The sequence below is a fragment of the Lathamus discolor genome, chromosome 3 (genome assembly GCF_037157495.1).
Source record: "Lathamus discolor isolate bLatDis1 chromosome 3, bLatDis1.hap1, whole genome shotgun sequence".
Taxonomy (NCBI): domain Eukaryota; kingdom Metazoa; phylum Chordata; class Aves; order Psittaciformes; family Psittacidae; genus Lathamus; species Lathamus discolor.
In genome coordinates this window covers 16762081-16787831 of record NC_088886.1, presented here as the reverse complement: position 1 = coordinate 16787831, position 25751 = coordinate 16762081, and the positions used below count along the sequence as shown (strand labels likewise).

The 25751-nt window shown below is 43.1% G+C and overlaps 1 protein-coding gene across 3 annotated transcripts; it reads left to right on the top strand.

Moving 5' to 3' along the window:
• The first annotated feature begins 445 nt into the window (after window positions 1-445).
• LOC136011627 (vitellogenin-2-like) lies at window positions 446-25556 on the top strand. 3 transcript variants are annotated; one of them, XM_065673729.1, is made up of 35 exons: window positions 446-717; window positions 1074-1094; window positions 1283-1434; window positions 3269-3520; window positions 3671-3832; window positions 4010-4158; window positions 4582-4732; window positions 4839-4996; window positions 5079-5244; window positions 5976-6101; window positions 7179-7397; window positions 7785-8002; window positions 8121-8218; window positions 8645-8769; window positions 9432-9533; window positions 10138-10257; window positions 10357-10546; window positions 10894-10987; window positions 11780-11965; window positions 12161-12302; window positions 13086-13314; window positions 13407-13582; window positions 13843-14193; window positions 14564-14611; window positions 14767-14847; window positions 17642-17854; window positions 17947-18089; window positions 19136-19274; window positions 19987-20041; window positions 21456-21642; window positions 22919-23010; window positions 23475-23572; window positions 23655-23814; window positions 24920-25081; window positions 25232-25556. In XM_065673729.1, exons 1-35 carry the CDS (start codon window positions 678-680, stop codon window positions 25345-25347), a joined length of 5121 nt encoding a protein of 1706 aa, XP_065529801.1. In that variant the 5' UTR covers window positions 446-677; the 3' UTR covers window positions 25348-25556. The 3 variants fall into 3 exon arrangements, with proteins under 3 accessions (XP_065529801.1, XP_065529800.1, XP_065529799.1); XM_065673728.1 differs by having other exon boundaries at window positions 447-717; window positions 13416-13582; window positions 19987-20122; XM_065673727.1 differs by having other exon boundaries at window positions 447-717; window positions 19987-20122.
• Window positions 25557-25751: the final 195 nt, after the last annotated feature.

Here is a 25751-nt window from a genome sequence, read left to right as displayed (position 1 = left end):
TAGGGCCCATTCAGCCTCACCTGTTCCGCCTCGCATGGCTAATCCCAACAGTGAAAGGGGCTGATGCCTTAGCCCTGTAAGAGAAGGCAGGTGAAGGAAGCACGAGCTTCAGTGGTGTTTAGCCATGGCCTTGTGACAATGACGGGAGGTTTGTGTCGCAGGGTGAGGCCACTGTCCCCCGAGAGCAGCACTGTGGTGACAGCCTGTCCTGCTCGCAGCAGCGGGCATGGCCCGGTGTCACAAGAGGGCTGCCTGGGCATTTTGCACAATCCTGCAGGGGATATCAGTTAGATAAGCTGTGTGCCTTATGGTCAGGTCAGGGTAACCTGGGCAAAGTCAGCACAGACTGCAATAGCACTGGCTGCTTCCAGTGAATAAGGACAATCAGTAGCTTTTCTTGCATGATAAATATTTTGACTTTAACCGTACCTTAATACTTTCAAACACTTGTTTCTAAAGTTACTTTCAGTGCATTCAGTTGGTGAAGTAAGAACAAAAGTGTCTGTGATGGTTTTGGCTCAGGGAAAGCAGCTGGCACCTTCTCCCCGACCCCCTCTCCCTCAAAGGGCTTGAGTGGTTGATAAAAAGTTGATAACTCAACAAAATTCACTGTGCCTGTTAATAATTCTTCTATAAAAGCCACACATTTTCTTCTGCAGTCTTCAGTTGCTTTTAGCATGAAGGGACTCATCCTGGCCCTGGTGCTCACCCTCGTGGGTAAGTTGAAGCTTTCCCAGCACTGATGATGGCGACTGCAATCCTGAGCAAACTGCATCTCCTCTGGGCCTTTTAGAGATATCTGCAGCTGAATTTGCTGAGGCCCTTTTATGACTTTGCTGCAACCTGTTAGATTTCTGTGCCTAAGATCAACAGCAGGGGAAAAGCCAAGCAAGGAGCAGCTAGTGAGTGGGGCTGCCATGGGCTTTGTGTCCCTGGGGTGTGGGGTGCACCTTGGGAGCCTGTTACTGGTTGTTTGCCAACCATTAGCATACTGAGTAAATGAATCATAAGTTAAAGGATCCACAGAGATGGGTTTTTTTTTCTCATGCATCCTTCTCTTTCCTCCCACACAGGGGCCCAGAAGCAGGACCTTGGTAAGTGCACTCCCACCGCCAGTGAGCAGCTCCCACTCTGCCCTCCCCTGCAGCCATGCCTTGCCCACTGCTCTCATCTATTTTTTGGTGGTAGCAGCCTCACCCTTCTTTGCTGGGATTCTTGCAACTTACATCACAACAGCCATAGCAAAGGAGAAGTTTCTGTTATATCTTTTGTTTTCAAATAGAGCCCATTTTTCATGCTGGCAAGACTTACCTGTATAGCTATGAGAGCTTCATCCTGCACGGGCTGCCCAACAGAGGCATGGCAATGGCTGGAGTGAAGCTGACCTGCAAGGTGGAGATCAGCCATGTGTCTCACAGCGACCACCTTCTCCAGGTAAACCACCATGGATGAGGGAACCCACCCGCCCGCCTGCATCAGGTGGTGGTTCTTACCTCCGGGCTGGTAAAATAAACAACAAAGGATGCAGAGCTCACATGAAAGCTTAGGGCCCTGCCCAGTGCCAAGATGACCCCATAAGCCAAATGTCAGGCCAAGCAGCTTTGCCCAGGCAGTTATGATATCCCCAGCACGAGGAGAGGTGTGGGCATTGGCACTGAGCTTTGTACCTATACCCCCGAGTCATGCTGGGGGAGAGCTGAGGGCATCACTGAAGTGTCTACAGGTGCAGCCAAACTGCTTTTGGTTACTGGTAGTGACCTACAGACAGTACCACAGGCTTCCTCATAGCCCCCACTTCTGGGGGGGGGGGAGCCAGAGCTGCGGCCATCAGCACTTCTCCTTGACAAAAGCTGCCTTAGGTTCATCTCTATATGGAACTACAGCAGGCAGCTGCTTTGAAGAAATGTCCTTAATATACAACATATATATTAATATTGTTTCATTAAGGCATTATGAAGCTTGAGTATGAAAACGAGAATTCATGCTTGAAATATCCATGTTTTTCAACCTGGTCTATAGCCTGAGAAAAGATCAGTGCTGGAATTCAGATATCACATGAGGAAGATCCACCTGTCTCCATCATCTTCCTTTTGATATTCTTCACATAGGCATTAATTCAAACATGAAGAATTGTAATGGTAATGCTTGTGTCTGGCATAATGATATCAGATCTGGAAGCACTTTTACTCATCGAAAAGATTAAACCAAGTGGTTTAAAATACTGGCAACAGAAAAAGGGATCCAGAAGACACCACGTGGGGAGAAAGCTGTAAGAGGTGCCCTTAGCGTTCATCCTTGGAGTTTACTCAATCTGTACTCCTTGCATATATTACTGAAACAGCTTGAAGGAATACCTGATATCAAACTTTACACACTGCTGCAATTGCACGCTCCATGTACCTTGCTAGAGTTGCTATAACTTTAGCAATTGCAGACAATAGTCTTGGGTAGGCTTTAATTTGAGAAAGGTGTCAAGAGGCAAGCCACCCTTGCAGCACTGACTATAAAGGCCTAGAATAAATCAGAGCACTAAACCTACACCATTTCCCTCTATTTAGGAACATGTACTTTTATGTACAAGAGTGGATGACGTGTGTGTATGTGACTAGGTATGTATGTGACTAGGTATGTATGTGCCTAGATATGTATGTGCATGCAGTCATGTGCTTCCCACTAGGTAGCAGTCAAGGACTTGTGTGCAAGCTTTCACAGCTTGGTAAGCTTAAAATGATGACAGCTGCATCCAAGGAAAGAGACTCAGCTCCCGCTGGCCCATCTCCCATGCGAGATCTGCAGTCAACTCTGTTTCTTCATCCGCTGTGCCACAGCTCTGGAGCTCTGGGACATGCTAGACCTAAAGCAGCAACCAAAATAGTTCCCACATGTTTAAATAAGCAGCTTGAGCACTGGCTCGGCTGCCTTGCAGACTGAAGGGAGACCTCACTGGACATGTGGGGAAAATGGGTGAGTATCCTTTCCGTACAGACTGCTGGCAGCTGGTGGTTCACTCACCCAGCAAGCTTCACCAGACTTGCTGAAGCGCTAAATGCTGTTTGCATAATCCTATTTTTCTGGCAGAGATCCTTCATGGAAACTGTGTTTTCAAGGAAACTTCCTAGGCCCAGCACAGGAGTCTGAGAAAAACATTTCCTGTGGTACTGGGCAAGTGGCTTGTGCCTGGCTATGGACTGGAAATGTCCAGTTTCCCTATTGCACTGTTTCGAACTGATGGTGAACAGGACAAATGTTTTCTTAATTTTGTTTACAGATTCAGTCACCGAAGCTGGAGGAATACAACGGCTTCTGGCCCACAGACTCCTTCACCCCATCTTCAAGGCTCTCAGAGACCCTTGCTGCATGCTTCAGCCAAGCCTTCAAGTTTGAATACACTCAAGGAAGGGTTGGGAGTATTTTTGCTCCTGAGGACTGTCCCATCCTGTGCACTAACCTAGTGAGAGGGATTCTGAACATGGTGCAGATAACCATCAAAAAGTCACAAAATGTGTATGAACTACAGGAGGTTTGTTTTTTTCCATTCTAATTTTACTTTAATTCTCATTTTACTGTTAAATAGTAACTTGGCTGTACATACACCTCCCAGGCAATTTTCTTTAACCTATTTACTGCTGTTGCAAGTGGAAAGTTCATTGTGTTTAATCAATACTCACAGGCTGGGATCGAAGGCATTTGCCGAACCAGATACATTATCCAGGATGACAGCAAGAATAACCGTGCCATCATTTACAAAAGCAAGGACCTGACAGACTGCCAGGAGAAAGCAGTGAAGAACATAGGAATGTCCTACATCCGCCCCTGCCCCACCTGCCCCCTGGTATGAGCAGTGCACAGCTCTGCTGCCATGCTTGGGCATAAGCCACTGCTAAACACTCATGCATCATGGTGCATGCTAGTAGGGAGTTTGACTCATCTGTGATGTGTGAGTAGTTAACTCAGTGATAGTTAACTACTGCCTGTTTGTATTTCTGAGTGGGTCTCTTTGCACTTCTAGAAAATCAGAAACATGAAGGGCACAGTGATGTTCACCTACATGATGAAGTATGATGACAGTGGGACATCGTTGACGTCTGCTGCGTCTCAGCAGGTGTACCAGATCTCTCCCTTCAATGAGCGCAATGGGGCAACAGCTATGGAGGCAAGGTAAGCACTGTACATGTCTTTATGTTAGCTGTGATTATCAGAACCAGGAGATCCCTAAAACATATTTGCTGTTGATCTGCAAGTTAACAAGAAGCAACTGGCCTGTAGGCTGCAAAAAGCCAGGGCACCACATCCCCTGGAATGCTGAGCCAGGTCCCATGCCCTGCTGTCTGGGGGGTTTGCTGGGCCACCTGAAACGTTTACCCAATCTCCCAGAGACCCTGACAAACTCTAACGAAAGCTCTCACCAGTTCTATTACTGATAATCCTGAGCAATGCATAAACAGAGAAGTCCACAATCCATTTGTAGTCAATGCAATGGTCCTGCTGTGCGCCCCTCAGTCTGCTACAACTGCTGTACATGCCCTCCATGCACACAATGTGGTTAAAGGCTACTGATGAATATCCTTCTTTCCCTTGAAGACAAGAACTGTCTTTGGTCAGCATTAAAAGGACTCCTCTCAGTGCACCCAAAGTTCAGCTGCAAAACCAGGGGAGTCTTCGTTATCATTTCTCAGAAGAGCTACTCCAGATGCCAATTCCTTTAATAAGGATTAAAAATCCAGATTTACAGGTATTAGAGGCTTACTTTTCATACTCTTTCATTATTTCTAAGGCTAACAGGTCAGCACATCATTATTTTAGACATGGAACCTTCCAACTGTCTGTTTTTCCCATAGTTAACAGAAACACTGCGACAATTAGTTCAGAATAATGAGGAAGGAGCCACTACAGAAGCTTCAGCCAAATTCTTACAAATGATCCAGCTTTTTCGTAAAGTGACCTTTGATCAAATTGAGTCTTTGTGGATGCTGTTTGGCAGCAACCCTTCCTACAGGTAACTGTATTGCCTTCAGCCAGGATTTCCAATCATAGGCACACTGGACAATGGAGGTAATGAATCCTTCTCCCTGTGGCAGGCACTGGTTCCTGAGTGCCACCTGTGCTGCTGGAGCTACTGACACATTCAGATTCCTGAAGCAAAAAATTCATGATGAGAAGCTGAACATCTGGGAAATAGCTGTTACACTCCCTCTTGCCTTCCATTTTGTTTCAATCAACAAGCAAACCTTAGAAATTGCCTCAGTGAGTACACATCATTCTTCCTATTTCCCTCTTACTCCTTTTTAAAGGTGAATTCACAGGATTATAAGTGAAAGATGCAACATATTTCCTTCTCAATTTGTAAAATGCAAGGTAGTAACAAAAACGGGAAATGCTGTAGAAAACGTTTCCATACACTTGTTGCCAAAATTTGTAATGGTTTTGATATTTGACATTAAGACTCTAAAATCCTAAAGAAGTTGCTATTGAGAAATATTTATATATATTTAATAGACAAACTCATAGAATCAGAGAATGGTTAAGGCTGGAAAAGACCTTGGGATCATCCAGCTCCAATCCCCTGCCATGGGCAGGGATGCCTCACACTAGACCATGTTGCCCAAGGCCCTGTCCAGCCTGGCCTTGAACACTGCCAGGGATGAAGCATTTACCAGCTCTTTGGGCAACCTGTGCCAGTGTCTCACCACCCTCACAGTCAAGAAACTCACGTCACGTAACCAAAATCTGAATACATACAGTATAACTGGAGTGAGTCCATTTACTTTTATTGTACCTAAATGACTAAAGTTTGATTTCACTTCTGAAATTGTTTAGGAAAAATCCGAAGAATTTCTATCTATTCTCCAGTCATTTTGATGGCATAGTTCTGAGTTACCAGCTGGGCTTAAACCACAATTTCTCAAATGCAATTTTCACTAAATACCACTCTAATTACAAGAGTTATTAAAGACTACTGCTTCTTTCTCCTGCAGACTTTTCTGACCTGTCCCCAAATCCGGAAATTACCAATGCATCGAATAATTGTTTACCTGGGATACGGCAGCATGGTAAATAAATACTGTGCTCAAACATCAGTTTGTCCAGATGAACTTCTTCAGGTAGGTGACTCTCCTTTCTTATTCACGAGGGGTGAAGAAATTGTTAAAACAGCTCTAATTTAGCTCTCACTATGCTGGCAATTAGGAAACTTGCTGATAACAGTGAGGTAACTTGCCTCACTCTTAGCTGTGATTGCCTGCAAAATCGCAAAGACAAAATGAAACCCCAAGTTGGTGCCTTTGAAAGATCTGGTCTTAACAGTTCAGAATTTCAAATGTAAGTGCTAGAAGCCTGTGGGGACAATGGATATTACAGACTACCTGAAACTGAGTTTAGGTATGACAAATTCAGGAATTAAGCAAAATAGTTATGATTCTTCCCTCTACTTTCATATTAGGCGGAGCGTACTTAAAAAATCCATTAAAAAGGCAGTGTGAATATAAGCAAAGCTCTAGCTATGTCATAGGTTAGGGCTTCCAAAGAGGCCCTGCTACATAACTGCATATCACTGTCAGAAATATTCAGGATGTTGTCCTCTGACTATGGTGCTCTGGCTCCCTACTCAGTAGGACCACAGCACTGAGATGGCCTGTTGGTGTTTGATGTGTTGAAGTCTCCTGAAAGAGTGAAACAAAGCCAAGCCACCAGAAGGGTAATTCGTCTGCTCAGAACAGCAAAGCTGTTTAAGTAAACTTGCTATCACTATAGGAAGTGAAAAATACACAAGTGTAATCCTGCAGCTGCGTAGACCCTGGGAGCTGCAGTCTGGCAGGGCCCATGGAGGTGCCCCAGGGAACCACTGAACCCAGCAGCAGCTCAGGGCTGCTCTTGAGCTGGGAACACTCTTTGGTGCAGGCATCCACCTAGGATTGTCTCCTGTGCTCAGGCTCAGGCAAAATTTAAAGTCAATTACAACAGTGTGTAAGGAGAAAACCAGGTTTGCTTGTATGTTCTGCATTTGGCATCCTGACAATGATGATAATGAGATTTTTACTGGGAGAAAAAGTTATTCTGGGCTTTGTATCAGTTGTAGTAGTTTCGATTGCTATGGCAATGCATATATTGCCATATTACAATAATATGCGTTATTACAAGGTCGTTACCAGAAAGATTAACACAGTCTGCTCTGTTTGCAGCCACTCCACGACCTTGCTACAGAAGCCATCAGCAAAGGTGATGCTAAAGACATGGCATTGGCCCTGAAAGCCATCGGCAATGCAGGAGAGACGGCCAGTATCAAGCGCATCCTGAAGTTTTTGCCAACATTTTCCCAGGCTGCAGCTTCATTACCAAACAGAATTCATGCTGATGCTGTATTGGCCTTGAGGAAAATTGCCAGAAAAGCTCCTGCAAAAGTAACTAAAATTATCACTTAAACGAATATCTTATAGGGTGTGATCTGTATTGACTTAGTGATTCAGGAATAACAAAGTCATCAGGTTATGTTAGCAACTCTGGACAGATTTCTCAGCTGCCCACACTGCAGTTTCCTGTCATCCTCACTGATATTCTGGGAAAGAGGTTGCTTTAGTAGCTGTAACACCAGGCCCACAACCAATTGTTGTTTCTTCCAGCCCTGTTCACTGTGCACCCAGCAATATCTTCATTTTCTGTGATATGTCCCATGCTCTAACCTCTAGGATTTAGTTCTCCACTCACTGCAGGTCACACATGCACAGTTTAGGAACCACTCATCAATGAGAAGTTATAAGGTACTCACAGGCTGTATTTTCCTCCTCTAGGTAAGGGAGATCACTCTCCAGGTCTTTATGGACAACACACTTGCTCCTAATGTCCGAATGGTGGCTTGTATTGTACTCTTTGAAACTAAGCCTGCTCTTCCAACTGTAACAGCCATGGCCAGCTCACTGCTGACGGAGCCCAGTTTACAAGTAGCCAGTTTCACATATTCGCACATGAAGGCTTTGGCAGCAGGAAGGATCCCACAGCTCTATAATCTGTAAGTAGAGGAAGAAATGGACTTTTTAGTAGCAAATGGTGATTCTTTTCTTGCGGTTTTCTAAGAATTTGTTCCCAGTCGACTAACTTCATATGATCTTAACTCTTTCATTACTCAGATCTGCTTCTTGCAACATTGCCATCAAACTACTGAGTCCCAGACTTGACAGGCTGAGCTATCGCTACAGCAAGGTCATTCATGTTGGTGATTATTCCCGTGAGTACCAGGTGCCTTGTTCACTGCTTTTGCTAACATAGCCAAATGCCTCTTACTGTGTTCCATGATTTTTACCTAAAATCTAATCACAGCCTGTGAGCTTAGTGTACTCTTTGGATATAAAAAGCACAAGAGCCTCCTAACATAAAAAATCCCCATAGGGTGTTCTACTACTCTCTGGGTGTCTGCTGCAGAAAGGGGTGCCTGCACATGGATTTAGGCTCCCTTGTTCAGTCACTGTGATTGAATTGACTCTGGCCTAGAACAAAGTTCTCCTTTTGAGGTTGCAACCTACAGGACCTGGAGGACTGAATTCTTGAAGTACTCCTTGTGATCTACTACGGCATGTACCTGAGGTGGCTTATGTGCACCAGACACTTCAGAAACCCTAACCAAAATCTCTGCTGCTTTTTATTCCTGTCATAGCTAAATATCAGGCTGGTGCCATTTGGAGGGTCTACCTCATGAACAGTCCCAACAGCATATTTCCATCTGATATAATCACAAAAGTAAGAGGATATTATGCAAATACTGCAACGGATATTATTGAGGTAAGTATTACATTAAAACAGCCAGCTAGATGCAAGCCAGCCACAGATAGTATTACTTGTTGAGCCACTTGGACTGTGATGTAGCATTTAATTCCACCTCTGGCTGTGAGGGCGGATGTGAAAGAATATTTAGATAATGATTATGATTTTACTTAAGTTTCTTTTATTTGGGTTTCTTGACACATGCATTCATCAATGAACACATTCAGTATAGGCATGAAACCTAAGAGAGCAGAGGACAGCTTACACAGCAGAACACTCATCTGCCAACCTACAGTCACGTGGCATCTGGGGTATTTTGCGTAAGTATAGGGAAATAGCATCTGAAATTAAATTTCAGCCAGAAGTGCAACCAGGGAGGCACGAAGCTCCGTGTGAGAGCAGGCAGGTTTTTATACAGCTTCTTGAGCAAGCTTTGCAGCCTTGAGCTCTTGTGCTGCCCTAAAATTATCCCTGCTGATTAACTCAAAAGCTGGTTCAGCAAATCCAGAGCACCTGCAGGCATAGCCTGCAGTCATCTGCCAGGTAGACACAGCCTTATACGTGCAAAGGCTTCATGAAGTATGTATTTAGAGCAGCCTCAGTGAGTGTAATACTAGGCACAAAGGTTTTCCTCCACTCTCTTGTACTTGGTCTGTGACACCTGACTCTGTTTCCTACAGGTGGCTCTCCAGTCACAAAGCCTAACCAAGTTTATCAGCAATCAGAATATTCCCTTTGCTGAGTATGATACACACAAGACCCTGAAGGAACTTGGTAAAACAGTACGTCTCTGCGCTCCCTTCTGACCTGTTTGCAACACAGAATTCCCGCCAGCACCCGAGTTGCATCACACCCCACACACCAAGCCATCCCTTTGATGTTTCAGTGAGAAAGGAGTCCATCATTCTGTTTGGTCATGGAAAAATACACTTACACTGTACTTAGGCTGTCAAGAGATGCCATCGTCTCACTCAACATATGTCAGCCCTTAACCTGCAGTACAAAAGATGGACGGTGCTGGTAGCCAAAATTCATCTAGTTTAAAACATATGTTAAAACCCAGTTAGTGCTTGCTCTTCCTCTTTAAAATTACTATTGAACAAGATTTTTGTTCACGAGTTCTTGGGTGTCACCCACTACTTACAGCAGCAGAAACTACCAAGTCCTTACCTTAACCTTACACAGGGAAACTCCCACTGATGTCAGATCTGCAACCTAAGAAAGGCCACATTGGGTCAGACCTGTAGTTGTCTAATAGTTTTTTGGCAAAGGAACCATGGTTAGCATCCTTCAGATGGGATTTACTCTTCACTCTAATACATTACTGTATTTTAAATGACATCATCTGCTTCTTCCCTTTCTCCCCATCTCTCCTTAACACCACAGCTTCTGGGATGGAAAGAACTGCCTCCCGAGAACCCTCTGGTGTCTGCTTACATCAAAATACTGGGTCAAGAGATCGCGTTCATTGACATCGATAAAAATGCCATTGAGCAGACCATGACGGTACTGACAAGGCTGTTGTCTCTTCTGTCTGCAATGCTCAATAATTTCCCTTCCCTGTCTCTTCTTACTTTCTAACCCAATCCATTTCTCTGTTTTCAGAGTCTAACTGGATCATCAAACTGGCAGGTGGTGGTGAAAAAAGTGGTGGAAGAGGTCCAGCGAGGCATTTCAGCCCGATGGACCCTGCCGGTGATGGTAGGCGAGCTGCGGCACATTGTCCCCACGGTGGTCGGCGTCCCACTGGAGCTCAGTCTGTATGGTGTCACGCTGGCCCAGGCTGTGGCCGATGGTGAGCTTGGGACACCCAACTGAGCAGTCTCCCCACAATAATTGTGGGTCCAATCCCTCTGCTGAAATTGAATCCCTCTATAATCTTGAAAAATACTCTTGTAATGTGGAAACATCAGTGTTTAGCTACCTCCAAAGGGTTTGACAAGTAATTAGCATATTTCACCTGGGACATATTTGTATAACTCTGGTTCGGAGTAGCAATCTTTAAATTATCAGGTAAAGTATTTCAAAATGTAAAAGCACTGCTCTCGTGTTAACTACTATGCTTATTATGCTTATTGAAAACATTGCATCTCCACCATTTACTCTTTCTCTGTTCATATAATTCCTGTCTGTCTTTTGCAGTGGATATACATATATCACCACAATTATCTGACGACTTCAGACCTTCACAGCTGTTGGAAACCAACATGGATATTCATGCTGACATCAAGCCAAAGTAAAAATGGCATACAATTTCACATATACACAAAGCATTAGTATTAATGTTTATGGTTTTATTTCTATTTACTTACGTTTACATTTATATTTGAAATAGATATGTAATCTATATATGTTGTCATATGTGGGTCCTGCTTGTCCCAGATTTGGGATGGCTGTGCTAATCCAGAGCAGTGAAGTTGTGAGAAAGCAGCACAATCACCTGATGCTTCACAACCCTGCAAACGCAGCAGTGTGCACTATACCCCACAGGATGCTGTGCTGTTCTGCCACTGCTAAAAATGCTCACATCTGTACCTGTCCTGTGACTGAAGATACTAAGCTGTGAAGATAGATACATTTGCTTATGTATGAACAGATTTTTACACGTTCAACATAGAATTGCATCACCACCTGGCACAAGCTGGGGGGAACTCTGGAGGAAAACGGAAGTATTTCTTCATCTGCAAAAGCAAAAACAACAGTGCTGATAATGATAATAATAATATTTATAATAATAGTAAAATAGGCACGATTTGAAGCTAGAAGATTCTGGGATTAACTTGTCTGCAGGCCATATATCAGTGACAAAGTGGTAAGAGGGTCTGCTAGCTTTGTTCATCAGATAAATCCCTTCACTTCCTCCAGTGGCACTTCAGCTTTTTCTTATCATGTCATGGTACATCTCTTCATCCATCAGTGGTGGCTCTTACAATAAAGAGAACAACACGAAAATGCAGTTTTGCATTTCAAAGTAAAATATGTGCATCTTAATCTGTAATTATGCATGTTTTTGTTTCCACTCTTTCAGGGCATATTTTCATATGATTGCAATGATGGGGATTAATACACAACACTTTCAGAGTGGTCTTGAATTTCACGCAGAGTTCAGTGCCAACACTACAATGAAATTTGATGCCAGGATCAATATGAAAGAGAATAATCTGAAGATTGAAACCCTTCCCTGCCATCAGAAGGTTGAGCTCGCAGCTGTGAGGTACACAGCTTGTGTCATTTTGCTTATTATGTGTTACTGATTGTGAATTATAAAACCATGAACATACAGCTCCTTGTTAGGGTCTGCCTGCACCTTGGCAGCCACAGAAAGCTTAGTATTGTCTTTTTTGCACCAGCAAAGTCAGGTAAGCAAAATCAGATGATGTTACTTGTGTGCCATTTATCATCTCCACAGGAGTGAAGTTTATGCTATTTCAAGGAATATGGAAGAAGATTCTGAAAAGAAATCCCAGATTCTTCCCGAAGGAGAACTACCAAGTATCTCCAACCAGCCATTTCAGCCACCAGAAAGGTATCCAAGACCTGGCAGCTGGAAGGTAAGGAGGCCTCTCACCATCTATATTGCAGACAAGTAGAGAAAACACAGCTCCTCAGAGGGGCTGGGCACCCTCAACATAGCAGCTGGTTAACCAGATCACAAACACAGAAACAGAGATTCAGCAGGTGCCTGGCATATCCCATACCAAGCCTAACATAAGTCTCAGTCCAGGGTTCAGGACATGATCATTCACATTCTGCTCACTATCATCATATCATGCATGTAGGGTTTCTTTGACATGTCTTCCTATTTCTTTACAGTCATGTGGAGGGTGAGTGAAATTCATAACCTTTGTACAATATCCTTTTTTCTCTGAGCCAGAACAATGGGGAAAAGATGGCTCTTGAGCAGAATATACATTTTTCTTCCCAAATCTAGAGGTAATCCCTGCAGTGGGTTGCAGAAACCCATTCTCTTATGTGTTCTTCAGCTTCTGATGCTGGCATGGGAAGCCTAGGCTGACTTGCAACAGGAGGGCTAGTAGCCCAAAACTGATGCAGAGAGATAGCCCCTCCAAAGAGCCCTCAGAATCTCCTGGGGAAGTGTGTTTGTGAAACACTGCCTGGGAAAGGCTGGGCAGGAGAGCTGCCCTCTTCCACAGAGCACTCTGGAGGAACCCCACTGCTTCCAGTGCTTGGATCTCTAATTTTAAGCACTGCTTCCTTACTTAAGCAGGATTGTCATCATTCTCTTCATTAATAGGAGGAAATATTTTAGGAGCGTGACTTTTTTTTTTTTTTTGTGGAAAATATCTTTATTTGCCGTATTTTGTTTAATGCAGCAAAGCAATATTCCTAATGTGATAGCCAAAGGATACCAGCAAGGCTCAGAAGAGGCACATCACCCCAGTGTACGAGGAAGATTTTACACACGCACCCTCTGTAGAAAATTTGAGAGTTTGGGATGTTCTGCTTGTCTCAGCCTAAAGTCACAAAATTCTGCTTTCTTAAGAACTACCCATCTGCATAAACTGCTTGGAGAATTTGAAGCCAAAATAATTTTGAAGCCAGGTACAGCCACCACAACAGGCTTTTCTGTCAATCTCTGCGAATGCTGCTCAAGCAGCACAACCCTGGGATGTAAGTATCTTTACTTTATTTAGTTCACACAGATGCTGATATCGACAAAATTCAGCTGGAGATTCAGGCAGGATCCAAAGCAGCTTCCAAAATAATTGATGTAGCAAGCTCAGGGTCTAAGGAAGAGGATGAAACAACCCCGTACAAGGATATTCAGGCTAAACTAAAGAAGATTCTAGGCATTGAAAATGTGTTCAAGGTAAGAGGTTCTGAGCATGGGAGGGGGAAATATTTTCCTATTAATGAAGCCAAGGGTTTCCAGTGTGGAGGAATGGCCTGCGAAAGCAAGGATTTTAGCTTAGAGGAATGGGATTGGCCGAGTTCTGGTGCACCTTCTGCAGTGTGCAGGGCCAGGAAATTGTATTTCTTTGAAAGCCTGTGGTGAGCAGCTTGTCTGACACCCAGAGAAATGTTACAGAACAAGCTATAAATATGTAACGCTTTGAACTGTTTTTGGAGGTCTCAAATAAAACACGGCGCCACAGGAAACGGGTTCACAGAACTGAAGAGGCTGCAAACAGAGACCTCTGGGCAGACCCCAGTGCACCGCTCCTCTCCAGTTCATTCTCTTCTTTCACTGCTTTCTCTGCTGATGGTAAAGAGCCTGGAAATGAACACAAGAAAGATGAAACAAGGCAATCTGGGAAGAAGCGTGGCAACAGCAGAAAGAGCAGCAGCAGCAGCAGCAGTGGCAGGAAAAGCAGCAGCAGCAGTGGCAGGTCTGCTAGCAGTAAAAGCTGTAGCAGCAGCACAGAAGGCAGCTCTAGAGACAGGCACTGCAGTGGGGACAGTAAATATTCCAACCAACAGGTAATTCACACAGGCCGGACCTTTTTATATTTCTTGTGGTGAATGTTTTATATGTCAGGAAATTGTGCCCATAGACATGGACCGAAGAAAGAAAACCAGACCAGACTACTGAGGGTGGCTGCTTGCTGCAGGGTGGATGCCGTAACCGCCTACCAGAGTTTTTCCCCCTTTTTAAGCTGTCTGGTTCTCTGCAGCATTTCAATTCACATGTTTCACATTTCAGAAGGTTTCAGTTTAAAATATTAAAAAAAAATTAATTTGTTTTGCTTTTTTTTTTAACTCCTATACTCAATACTGGACTTTTTAATACATTTGTCAAAAGTTAGCTCTTCATCTTCTTTTACATAGTTCTTACATTCTATTTTCACAGGCAAGTCTACCTATTTACCAGTTTTGGTTCAAACCAGCAGATGACCAGGTACATTCACTGTTTATACTGTGAGCAGGGCCCACAACTGCTCTCACTAGCTTTGCTGCTATTAGAACTTACTTCTCTGAGAATAAAAGAAATTAATTCTGCAACAACTTCTAATGGTAAGCAACTTGCTTCAAGACGATTCTCTGTTTTTGCAGGAGCCAGGAAAGGAAGCCCTGAACAACAGCATGGGCTCCTCTTCTTCTTCAGCTAGTGACGAAAGCATCTTTAGAGCTCAGGTGAGTGTCTTAGCCTACAAAAACAACAGCAACAAAAATGTTTACTTTGGATTTCCAGTTATTCTATGTTTATAACAGAATAGGAAAAATAAGGTGATTTAGCATATTCATAGAATCATAGAATCATAGAATAGTTAGGGTTGGAAAGGACCTCAAGATCATCCAGTTCCAACCCCCCTGCCATGGGCAGGGACACCTCACACTAAACCATCCCACACAAGGCTTCATCCAACCTGGCCTTGAACACTTCCAGGGATGGAGCACTCACAACTCCCCTGGGCAACCAATTCCAGTGCCTCACCACCCTAACAGGAAAGAATTTCCTCCTTATATCCAATCTAAACTTCCCCTGTTTAAGTTTTAACCCGTTACCCCTTGTCCTGTCACTACAGTCCCTGATGAAGAGACCCTCCCCAGCATCCCTATAGGCCCCCTTCAGATACTGGAAGGCTGCTATGAGGTCTCCACGCAGCCTTCTCTTCTCCAGGCTGAACAGCCCCAACTTTCTCAGCCTGTCTTCAAAGGAGGTGCTCCAGTCCCCTGATCATCCTCGTGGCCCTCCTCTGGACATGTTCCAGCAGTTCCATGTCCTTTTTATGTTGAGGACACCAGAACTGCACACAATACTCCAGGTGAGGTCTCAGGAGAGCAGAGTTAGAGGGGCAGGATCACCTCCTTCGACCTGCTGGTCACGCTCCTTTTGATGCAGCCCAGGATACGGTTGGCTTTCTGGGCTGCGAGCGCACACTGCAGCCGGCTCATGTTCATTTTCTCATCGACCAGCACCCCCAAGTCCTTCTCTGCAGGGCTGCTCTGAATCTCTTTGCCCAATCTATAGCCGTGCCTGGGATTGCTCCGACCCAGGTGTAGGACCTTGCATTTGTCATGGTTGAACTTCGTAAGGTTGGCATCAGCCCACCTCACAAGCGTGTTGAGGTCCCCCTGGATGGCATTCCTTCCCTCCAGCCTATCAACCGGACCACACAGCTTGGTGTCATCGGCAAACTTGCTGAGGGCACACTCAATCCCACTGTCCATGTCAGCGACGAAGATGTTAAACAAGACCGGTCCCAACACCGATCCCTGAGGGACACCACTCGTTACCGGTCTCCAGCCGGACATCGAGCCATTGACCACAACTCTTTGTGTGTGGCCATCCAGCCAGTTCTTTATCCACTGAGTGGTCCATCCATCAAATTGATATCTCTCCAATTTAGAGAGAAGGATGTCGTGTGGGACAGTTTCAAACACTTTGCACAAGCCCAGGTAGATGACATCAACTGCTTTACCCCTGTCCATCAATTCTGTAGCCCCATCATAGAAGGCCACCAAATTGGTCAGGCAGGATTTCCCCTTAGTGAAGCCATGCTGGCTGTCACCAAGCACCTTGTTGTTATTCATGTGCCTTAGCATGCTGTCCAGGAGAATCTGCTCCAAGATTTTGCCAGGCACAGAGGTGAGACTGACTGCTCTGTAATTCCCCAGGTCTTCCATTTTCCCCTTCTTGAAAATGGGGTCCATATTTCCCTTTTTCCAGTCGTCGGGAACTTCACCCGACTGCCATGATTTTTCAAATACGATGGCCAGTGGCTTAGCAACTTCATTCGCCAGCTCCCTCAGGACCCGCGGATGGATTCCATCAGGTCCCATGGACTTGAGTGCGTTCAGATTTTTAAGATGGTCTTGAACCAGATCCTCTCCTACAGTGGGCCCGAGGTCTTCATTCTCACAGTCCCTGTATCTACCTTCTAAGACCTGGGTGGTGCAGTCAGAGCCTTTGCCAGTGAAGACCGAGGCAAAGAAGTCATTCAGAAAATATATAGCAATTAAATTGTTTCCTTTTTTGTAAAGATGAACACATTGGATAGCCATGGAATGTTTTTTTAATATTCACCCAATACATGCTGTGTTTTCTAATAAAACTGGAAAATATTGCCATTTATGTTGAAATCTGTGTTAGCCAGCAATTCTCTATAACAATAAGAACACACCAGATGCGCTGACCTGCTTGATCAGAAGCTGTTTCCAGGTGTATTTTTTTTTTTTCTTTTTTTTCATAACTCTCTGTAAAAGTTCAGGAATTGAGGAATTGGCTTTGCCACTCTTTTATGTTTTCACTGCCAAGCACTTCTGTGCATGCTACTAGGACCATACAAGGCTTTTGAAAAGACCCTGATTTTGCAGTAAGGCTCCAACTTTAGAGCAATCCAGGTGTTTATTCAGGAATGACTGCATGGCACATAGTTAATGGTACCTAGTCCTTCTTTAAGAACTATTGTAAGAACAGATGGAATCTGAAGCAGATTTCATCAAACAAAATTTTCACACATTTCAGACAGGGACCTACAGGTCTACAAAATAATAAACATTACTTTGCAGAGGCACCCCTTCTGCACTGGCAGCTCACTCACAGCTGTCAGTGCAAGTAGCCTGCAGAATAAAAGCAACCAGATCTACTTTTTCCTCCTTTGTCTCCCTGTCCCATTTCCATGTAACTTGAATTTCACCCCTCTTGTCCATCTTTTCACCACATTACTATTTTCCTGAATGCTTCCCAACACTACTGCTTTACTTACACGGGTCATGACAGCTCTCCCTTGAAAGACTCTGGCAAAACTACATACGAACTGAATAGATCAAGTGATGATCTATGATGCTGTCCCATACTTCACATAAAGTGACTTTCTGAATGAAACTTTTCCTTTATAAATACTTTTTTGTCTGTGGTTTTAATATAGTAATTTTAATGCTTTGTTTATGTCTTTGGTCTCTACTTTCTCTCTATTGACTTAAGCCTAAATTCTTGGGAGACAGCAAGCCACCAATACTGGCTGCAGTCCTTCGTGCCATCCACAGAAACAAGCAGCCAACGGGATTACAGCTTGTACTATACACTGACACACAACGCAGGAGATGGAGGGTACAGATGTTCATTTCAAGCATCACATCATCAAACAGATGGAAAGTCTGTGCTGATGCTTCAGTAATAAATGCCCATAAAGTATTGGTAAGTTTAAAACAACGATCAGTTCAAATATAAATGAAATAGAATGATCTTCCTATCTTTTATACTAGAACATATATATTCCCCTCTACTAGGGTTTTCTTAAATGGGGTAAAGATTGCCAGGACTACTGGATTGCTACTCATATTGCAACAGGACAATTTGCTACTTATCCAGCTATGCAGATGAAGCTGGAGTGGCCTAAAGTACCTTCAACAGTCCGAACAACAGCAAGATGGTGAGATTTTACTTTAATTTTTGAAATAATTACCTGTGTCAATGCTCTGGATAATCACAGATTCAGATCTGGAAAAATTCCCCTTAATAAGTATAATATTATAAAATAAGTCTGTTCTTTCTGTGTATTCATTCTTTCAAAGCATATGCATTTCTGTTTGCAGAAAACCACACGAAACAAAGGGGATTATGGGGTTCACCTAAACTATTGTAGACTCTTAAAATGCCTGAATTAGGAAACTGGTCTCCTGATGCTTCTTGATTAATGGAGGATCAAAGCAGAAGCCTAACCTTGGCTCTGAAGGAGTCAGTCCCTTACTGACTGTACAGGAAGAGTAATTTCCTAATGTAGGCACCTTATCTCAGCTTCTGAAGGTGATACAAATACTTCCCATAAGGTTTACTGCACACTTAAATAGCAAATATTGTGTGACACGTAGTGTAAGGAAGCGGTAACTGCTGGATTCAGTTCTGTCTATCCATATACATGTATCTATTGTATTCATTCATTCATTGTATTCATACATGCGTTTGCCCACAATAATACACAGATCCGTATCAAAGCCTGGTCTTTTTTCATATTGCTGCCACAATACGGACAAACGCAACAACTCAGTTATCTAAATATGTATGCAAGACAAGCTTTCCCATCACAGACATCCAGGTGATTTTGCTAACAAATGTCTACCAAACGGGGTAATTTTTTATATTAGATTGAATTACCTGAAGTGCTATTATCTGCCTTTATTAGAGTGGATTAAACCATCCAACTGACTATCCTGGAGCAAAGCCACAGAACTCAGCTTTTTTTCAGCTCTGAGACTATGCCTTTTCTTAAAGGAATATTTTCTGTATTTCTCTATTTGAGTCCATGTGCGTAAAGGAACCCAATTATAGAGATCCCTCTGTCAACTCATTGACAATCTTAGTAGGCAAAAGATCCTTGCTAAAGTTACCATTGCTTTATGGGGTATTTTAGTCTGAACAAATAATAACCAATTTTTTTTCAAAGACGGATCATTTAAATCACTTTATTTCCTTTTCCAGGTTCTACTCATTTCTTCCAGAAGCTGCATATGTGCTTGGGTACTCCCAAAGGCAACAGTATGGTCCCTCTCACCAGGCAACCTTGGTTATGGCTCTGACATCTCCCAGAACCTGCAGTGTGATCCTCAAGCTACCTGAGGTAAATATTTCTGCTGTCTTCTTTTCTGGGGCATTCAGTTCTTATCAAATCAAAGGTTAACAGTTTCTTTAACTCACTGTTTGTTTGGGTTTTTTTAATTTATTCAGCTATAAAGATGTGCCACCACAAGGACATTACATTCACATAGTTGGTTCCATTGTGAAAACATCTTACAACATATTCCCCTTTCTCTGGTAGCATGCAAACACATGAAATAAGAAACAGGTTACGAAACAACCATCACGATTGATAGCATGTTAACAATAACTTATTAAAAAGACCACCCCTCCCCAACTCTTCAGGAAGATGATAGGTTTTCCTGCGTCCTGGAAAAGATATTAAGACCAGGCTGTAGGGAAGCATAATGGCCAAATAGCAGCCCTCAATGTATAGGAGAGGAGACGGTGTGCATCTCAGGTAAGAAAACTGTTCAGACTGTGAGCAAATGTGATGTACAACTCCACAGAAAGCAACAAAATAGTGAATATCAAACGTAATTTATAGCGTTAGTATTCTATAGATTGCAGATGTATCAAACTGCTGCTTCATGCTGTACACAGAGGATTTGATTTAATTTTAGCTCTCATCTAAATCTAGATTCTAATTTAGATCTCACTCAGTACAGTCCTCTTTGACCATTATAGGAAAATGCTCTTATCTCTACCCCATATTTTGCATTTACATTGATGTTTGTTTTCTAACTGATTTTCAGCTCACAATCTATGACAGAGCCATCAGGCTTCCCCTGCCATTCCCTCCAAGTCCAGGTATACCGATTGCAACAGTACCATCTCCTGACCAGAATGTCTTTATCCAAGCAACACTTTTAATCACTGAAAACCTTAAAGGTCAGCAATTAACTATCTGCACAAGCATTGATTGACTTTGCAGATTTTGTAAACATGATTTATCCTTTGACTTAACTTGAAATTATTTTACATTCACTTGAAAAATGAGTTGGACTTCAGAGAGAAATAAACAAATCTGCATGAAAATCTGTGACACTGCAAAGATGTAAAGGAAAGGAAAATTGTACTAGTAAGATTAAATATTCAGTTGCCTGCCAAACAGTGATTCCAATGCATCCATTCCCAAATGCATCCATTTCATCTTCACTGCAGAGATTGCCTGTGACGAATAAACATTACAAAATTTGTGAGAGAGACATCTAAGTGACCCCAGATTTGGGATGCTCTGCTTGATTAGTGCTGATAGTGCAGATGCTTCAATAGTATACACATTAATTTCACCTCCTGCACTTGATTTTGAAGGGATTATTGTTTCATTAATGCTGTATTAAGAGCTAATCACATTATACTTACTTTAGGGAAAAGCTTTATGTAATCCTGGGATAAGGAGTCACATTTTGCTTTAAATCAGTGGGCTAATGTCATGCCTATGCATATTTCTTTGATAAACACCAAAACTGTTGATTAATTAAATCCACATTAATCAAAATTGATGTAAAATAATTTCCAATCAGAGATGGTAGGATTTCCAGCAAAATACCATTACAGTGAAAAAGGGAGAAGTTTAGTGTGGCTTTTTTTTCCTCCCCATCTTCTAACTACTTCTAACCCTTATTAGGACTCAATAAAGGTAGCAGCATTTTAGTAAATTTCCTCTAGTGTTAGTCATAGAATCACAGAATGTTTTGGGTTGGAAAGGACGTTAAAGCTCATCCAGTTCCAACCCCCTGCCACAGGGAGGGTTCTATAGCAGGTTGCTCCAAGCCCCATCCAACCTGGCCTTGAACACTTCCAGGGATGGGGCAGCCACAGCTTCTCTGGGCAACCTGTGCCAGGGCCACCTTCACCCTCTCAGTGAAGAATGATATGTGAATTGTTAACATTTGAGAAATTCTTTTGACTACAACAAACTTACAAAAGCCAAAAGCCCACAGATAGTTGCACCAGCACCAGCTGTGAGCACAATTCATCTCACACAATGCTTGAATCAGGAGTGGATTGTTTGGCTGTCTGGGGCTAGCAAAGTTCTACTTTTGCATTACTGCAAATACAGTATTTCTTCTGAAAGAATCAAATTGTTTTTATGTGGGAATAGGTAAAACCAGAAAATGGGTCTTTTTTATTATTATTATTTAAATTACAACTCTAAAATAGAATAACTGTCTTATATGAATTATAAAAGGCTTGCTTTTGACTGGTGGTTTTTTTTCAGCTCGTTGTTCAGTTTTCCAAAATGTGATCACAACCTTCAATGGTGTTAAATTCAACTATTCAATGCCTGCAAATTGCTACCATGTCTTGGCACAGGACTGTAGTCCAGAACTGAAATTCCTGGTGATGATGAAAAGACTTAAAGAGTCTGCTGACCTTACAGCAATAAATGTCAGGCTTGCCAGCCAGTAAGTAATTGCAAACTTAATGACAAATAAATGCTAAGCTGAATATGCTATAAATGTGAAGACTAGATTGTTAGAGCAGATTGGTGCAAGCATAAAACCCATGCAAAAATTACTAACGTCAATGGAATGATTTCTAGGAGTGCCACTGGGATTTGAGACTTCGCGTTTCAAAAGTGCTTCTAAAATGTATCTGAGGTTGACCAGTAACCTGAAGTTTTTACTGCCCCAAATTCATCATTAATTTGCTAGCATTTAACCATCTCATTTCAGTTCTTTCTAATTATGTAGACATATAAACTATAAATCCAAAAGGGACTATTGTAACCATTTAGTCTGGCCTCCTACACTAAACTAATAATTAGAACTAATTAGCACCCACGATCATGTCAGCAGAGATGTTGAGAAGTGGACATGCCTAAAAAGGAAATTACTGATTCCAGATTAGAGGCACTCTCTTAGGTCATCCCTTAGCTGGTGCATAATGTTCTAATCTATTTGAAATTAACTTAAGACACACTTTGTTTCATCTTGGAGCCATCATCTCTGCCATCATAGGTTCTTTATAATCTGATACTCTAAATCGCATGGGATTATGCATACCAAAATCACTGTAGTGAGTGTTCTTCAAAGCACACAAATAGGCTTTGATCTGTAAGGTTTCATTACAAGTAATTATTTATTTCTGTAAATTGTGTGTCTAACTGTGCCATAATGTTGGAGAAACAGAGAGAAACTAGTATTCTCTGCACCTGTTTTGTGGAAGAAAGGATACTTGTTCCATAGACTATCTTTCATGCTAAAGACATTCCTTGTCACTGTATCACCCCCGATTGCTTCATAAAACCCTATGGATGTGCTTTCAATATGCCTGAGCTTCATATTTCTTCATTAGATCAAACACTGCTCTGAATACTATAATGCACAGACTATTCAGGCTGCAAGAGAACTGCCGTAGGGAATCCAATCTTCCTTTGAAATGTAAAGCACCTTCAATTTATGCGAATGTAACAGCAATTACACTGTTCCACAGCAAGGGTCCCTGTAGCCTGCCTGAACCATGGCCACAAGCAGACACTCAGAGATGAGTAAAGGTGTACTGCGAGCATTCTTGGCATGCTTTCCTGGGCTTTCTCCATCTTCCTCCCGATAGGTAGCAGGTGATTCACGCCAGAATGATATGAGCATCCTTCAGTGTTCATTCTATCAGGACTAGAAATTGTGAGCTGAGTAGGGCAAAAGAGAAGCATTTGTTTATATTCATTTCCTTTACTTAAAGTGAGATTGACATGTATGTTTCCAATGGACTCATCCAGCTGAAGATTAATGGTGTTCAAGCACCAACAGATGTTCCATACACATCCAATTCTGGTAAGAGACCCATCTTTGTATTTCACTTCATCTTTTCTGAGCTTTTGAAGAAGGAGAGGACATGATCTTGCAAACACATCTCAAGACAAAGACTGCCCTAATTTGAGAAATGAGATGATTTTAATATACCTTCATGCTAGCTTTCCTAAGGGGTGGCAAGAAAGGTGAGCAAAGAAGACAATAATCCTGTGCATCTTTGCACAAGCCAAACCATGCAGGGTCATACACAGTACATTGTGCTGGTCACAAAACCCACAGAACAAGTATCTAGACATCCCCTGGCTGTGGCCACCCTTGTCACAGGGCTTCATGGTAGGGGCAGTACAGTCCTTCTCATTTCCCCCATCTCTTTCACGATACATTAGACATGCATTAAGTTCCCAGGAATTCAACAAGTGGTTCAGGTTGGACCCTAAACCAGTAATTTCCTTTTAAAAGAAATCCCTTTTTGCTTTTCATTGCAGATGCGAACATGCTGATTAGCAGTGAAAAGGAAGGCCTGTCACTAACAGCTCCGGATTATGGCATAGATAAAATATATTATGATGGCCATAGACTTGAGGTATTTTTTATATTATTAATTTCAGTAGGTTTGTTTTTAGAAGAAAACCAATTAAGTGCAGCTTCTCTTCATTTCCACAAAGATTCAGGTTGCTTTCTGGATGGCTGGAAAAACATGTGGTATCTGTGGAAAATATGATGCTGAGAAGGAAAGGGAGTATCAAATGCCCAGTGGATATTTAGCTAAAGATGCAGTGAGTTTTGGTCAGTCCTGGATCATCTCAGAAGACCCCTGTGCTGGAGGTACTAACATATATTAACGTCATTGCCCTTGACTAATTAATTAGACACATGAATAGATGATTTATATTAATTGTAGCACAATCATCTTATGTTTTACTATTTTTGTAATTAATGGCCATAGACTAAAAAAGAAAAATCTGTTCTTCCCGAGTTTGGTAGTTCACTGCAAGTTCTGCTGTTGTTGCATTTTTATATCAACTTCTTATGCACTATGTAGTTACCTGAAGTTTGTGTGTTCCAGATAAAATTAGAAACTTAGAACTCCCTAAAATGATAAATTAGTATGAAAAGCAGGCAGTTTGACTGAAGACATTTTATGACATCTTTAAGAGTTTCATACTTTATTTCCATTCTGCTATTTCCAGACTTTCAGTTTCTCAGAAAAATAAAAAATACAAAAATCTGGCCCCGGCTATCAAACTCCAGGGCGTTTGAGGTGGGAAATACCTGATTTATTTCCTTAGTCTGAAGGTGAACTTAGTCTGAAACCTTCAGCTCACAAATGATTGTTCTTCCCATCCAGTTCCTATATAAAACCAACATGAACATTTTGATAACATTAGGGTCCACAGCATTTTATGTGGAACCCAGTCCTCTGGGCACATGGTGGCCTTTTTGGAATACATTCTATATTCTTAGATCAAGCTCCTTGGAGGGACTGGTTCAGGAAAGCTTGGATCACAGAAGCTTAAGGACTAAGCTACTCAGCCATGGCAAAGAAGGTGTGATGCTAGGCACAGTGCAGAAGTGGATATACAGGTGTCTAGGAGCCACTACTGCCCCAAAATTAAGTGCTGTCACCGTCTGGGTAAAGTTGAGTGTCAGTCAGACAAAGTTTTCACATGTGTCTTGTCGGATTCAGACACCTGTGTTCTACCTAAATCTTATTTGGCAAGCCTCTGCCTATGGGACTGTGCCCCACATGCCTGATTTTCTCACAGCCTAAGCCACTGACAGAAAATTGACTCACTTCAATCATATTACTATCAAGTTGGTTCATCCCTTGGTCCTAGCTGTTGCTAACTCTCCAGATTAAGTCCAGAAAGTAATTTATATAAACTTCTATACATTACGTATGTGCTTTAAGAGAATTCATGTTTTATAGCTTGCAAGCTGCAGCGCAGATTTGTCAAAATTGACAAGTCTGTTGCATTTGAGAAGGCGGCAGCAAAATGCTTCTCCACGGAGCCCGTTCTACACTGCGTAGAAGGCTGTTCAGCAACCAGGACTGTTCCCGTCTCCGTGGGCTTCCACTGCGTGCCAGCAGGTGAGTGCCGAACGGGTACTAGCGCACAGCACAGCCACCGTGACCGACTGCAAGAAGCTTGAAGGTTGGCCATACACAAGTACCTCAATGGACAAACCAACCCCCCCCCCCCCCCCCCCCGACTTCTTTTTCCTCTTTTCTCGTTCACAGACTCCGCTCTCAGCCTGGAAGAGCAGAAGAGGCTAGACCAGAAATCCGAGGACGCCGTGAGCACGGTTTCTGCTCATACAGCGTGTTCCTGCCAGCAGCAGTCCTGCCCGGCCTGAGGCCCCGCTCCACACGCTCCTCTCGCTTCTGGGGGTCGGTGTGAGCCCGGACCGGCTGTGGCCCTGCGGCACGGCTGGTTTAGGCAGCGAGGACAAGGTCCTGTCCTCTTCAGGAGACCGCTCTCCTCTAGCTCTTCTAGAGATCGTGACAGTAAACCTGGACACCCTTCGCCGGGCTTGAGCCTTTAATAAAACGTTGGTCTGACAAACGGGTCAGTGAAGATGTCTCCTCTCTGTACGAGCACCCAGCCTGGGCCGCGCAGCGCCCTGGCAGCGGACGTTGCGCCACCCCTGGCCACCACGCCGCGGAGCCGGCTGCCCGGCCCCCACCCCGTGAGCCGCCGCGGGCTTACTCCGCCCCTCGGCCGCACGGTTCCGTGCGCGCCCCGCCCGCCGGCACCGCG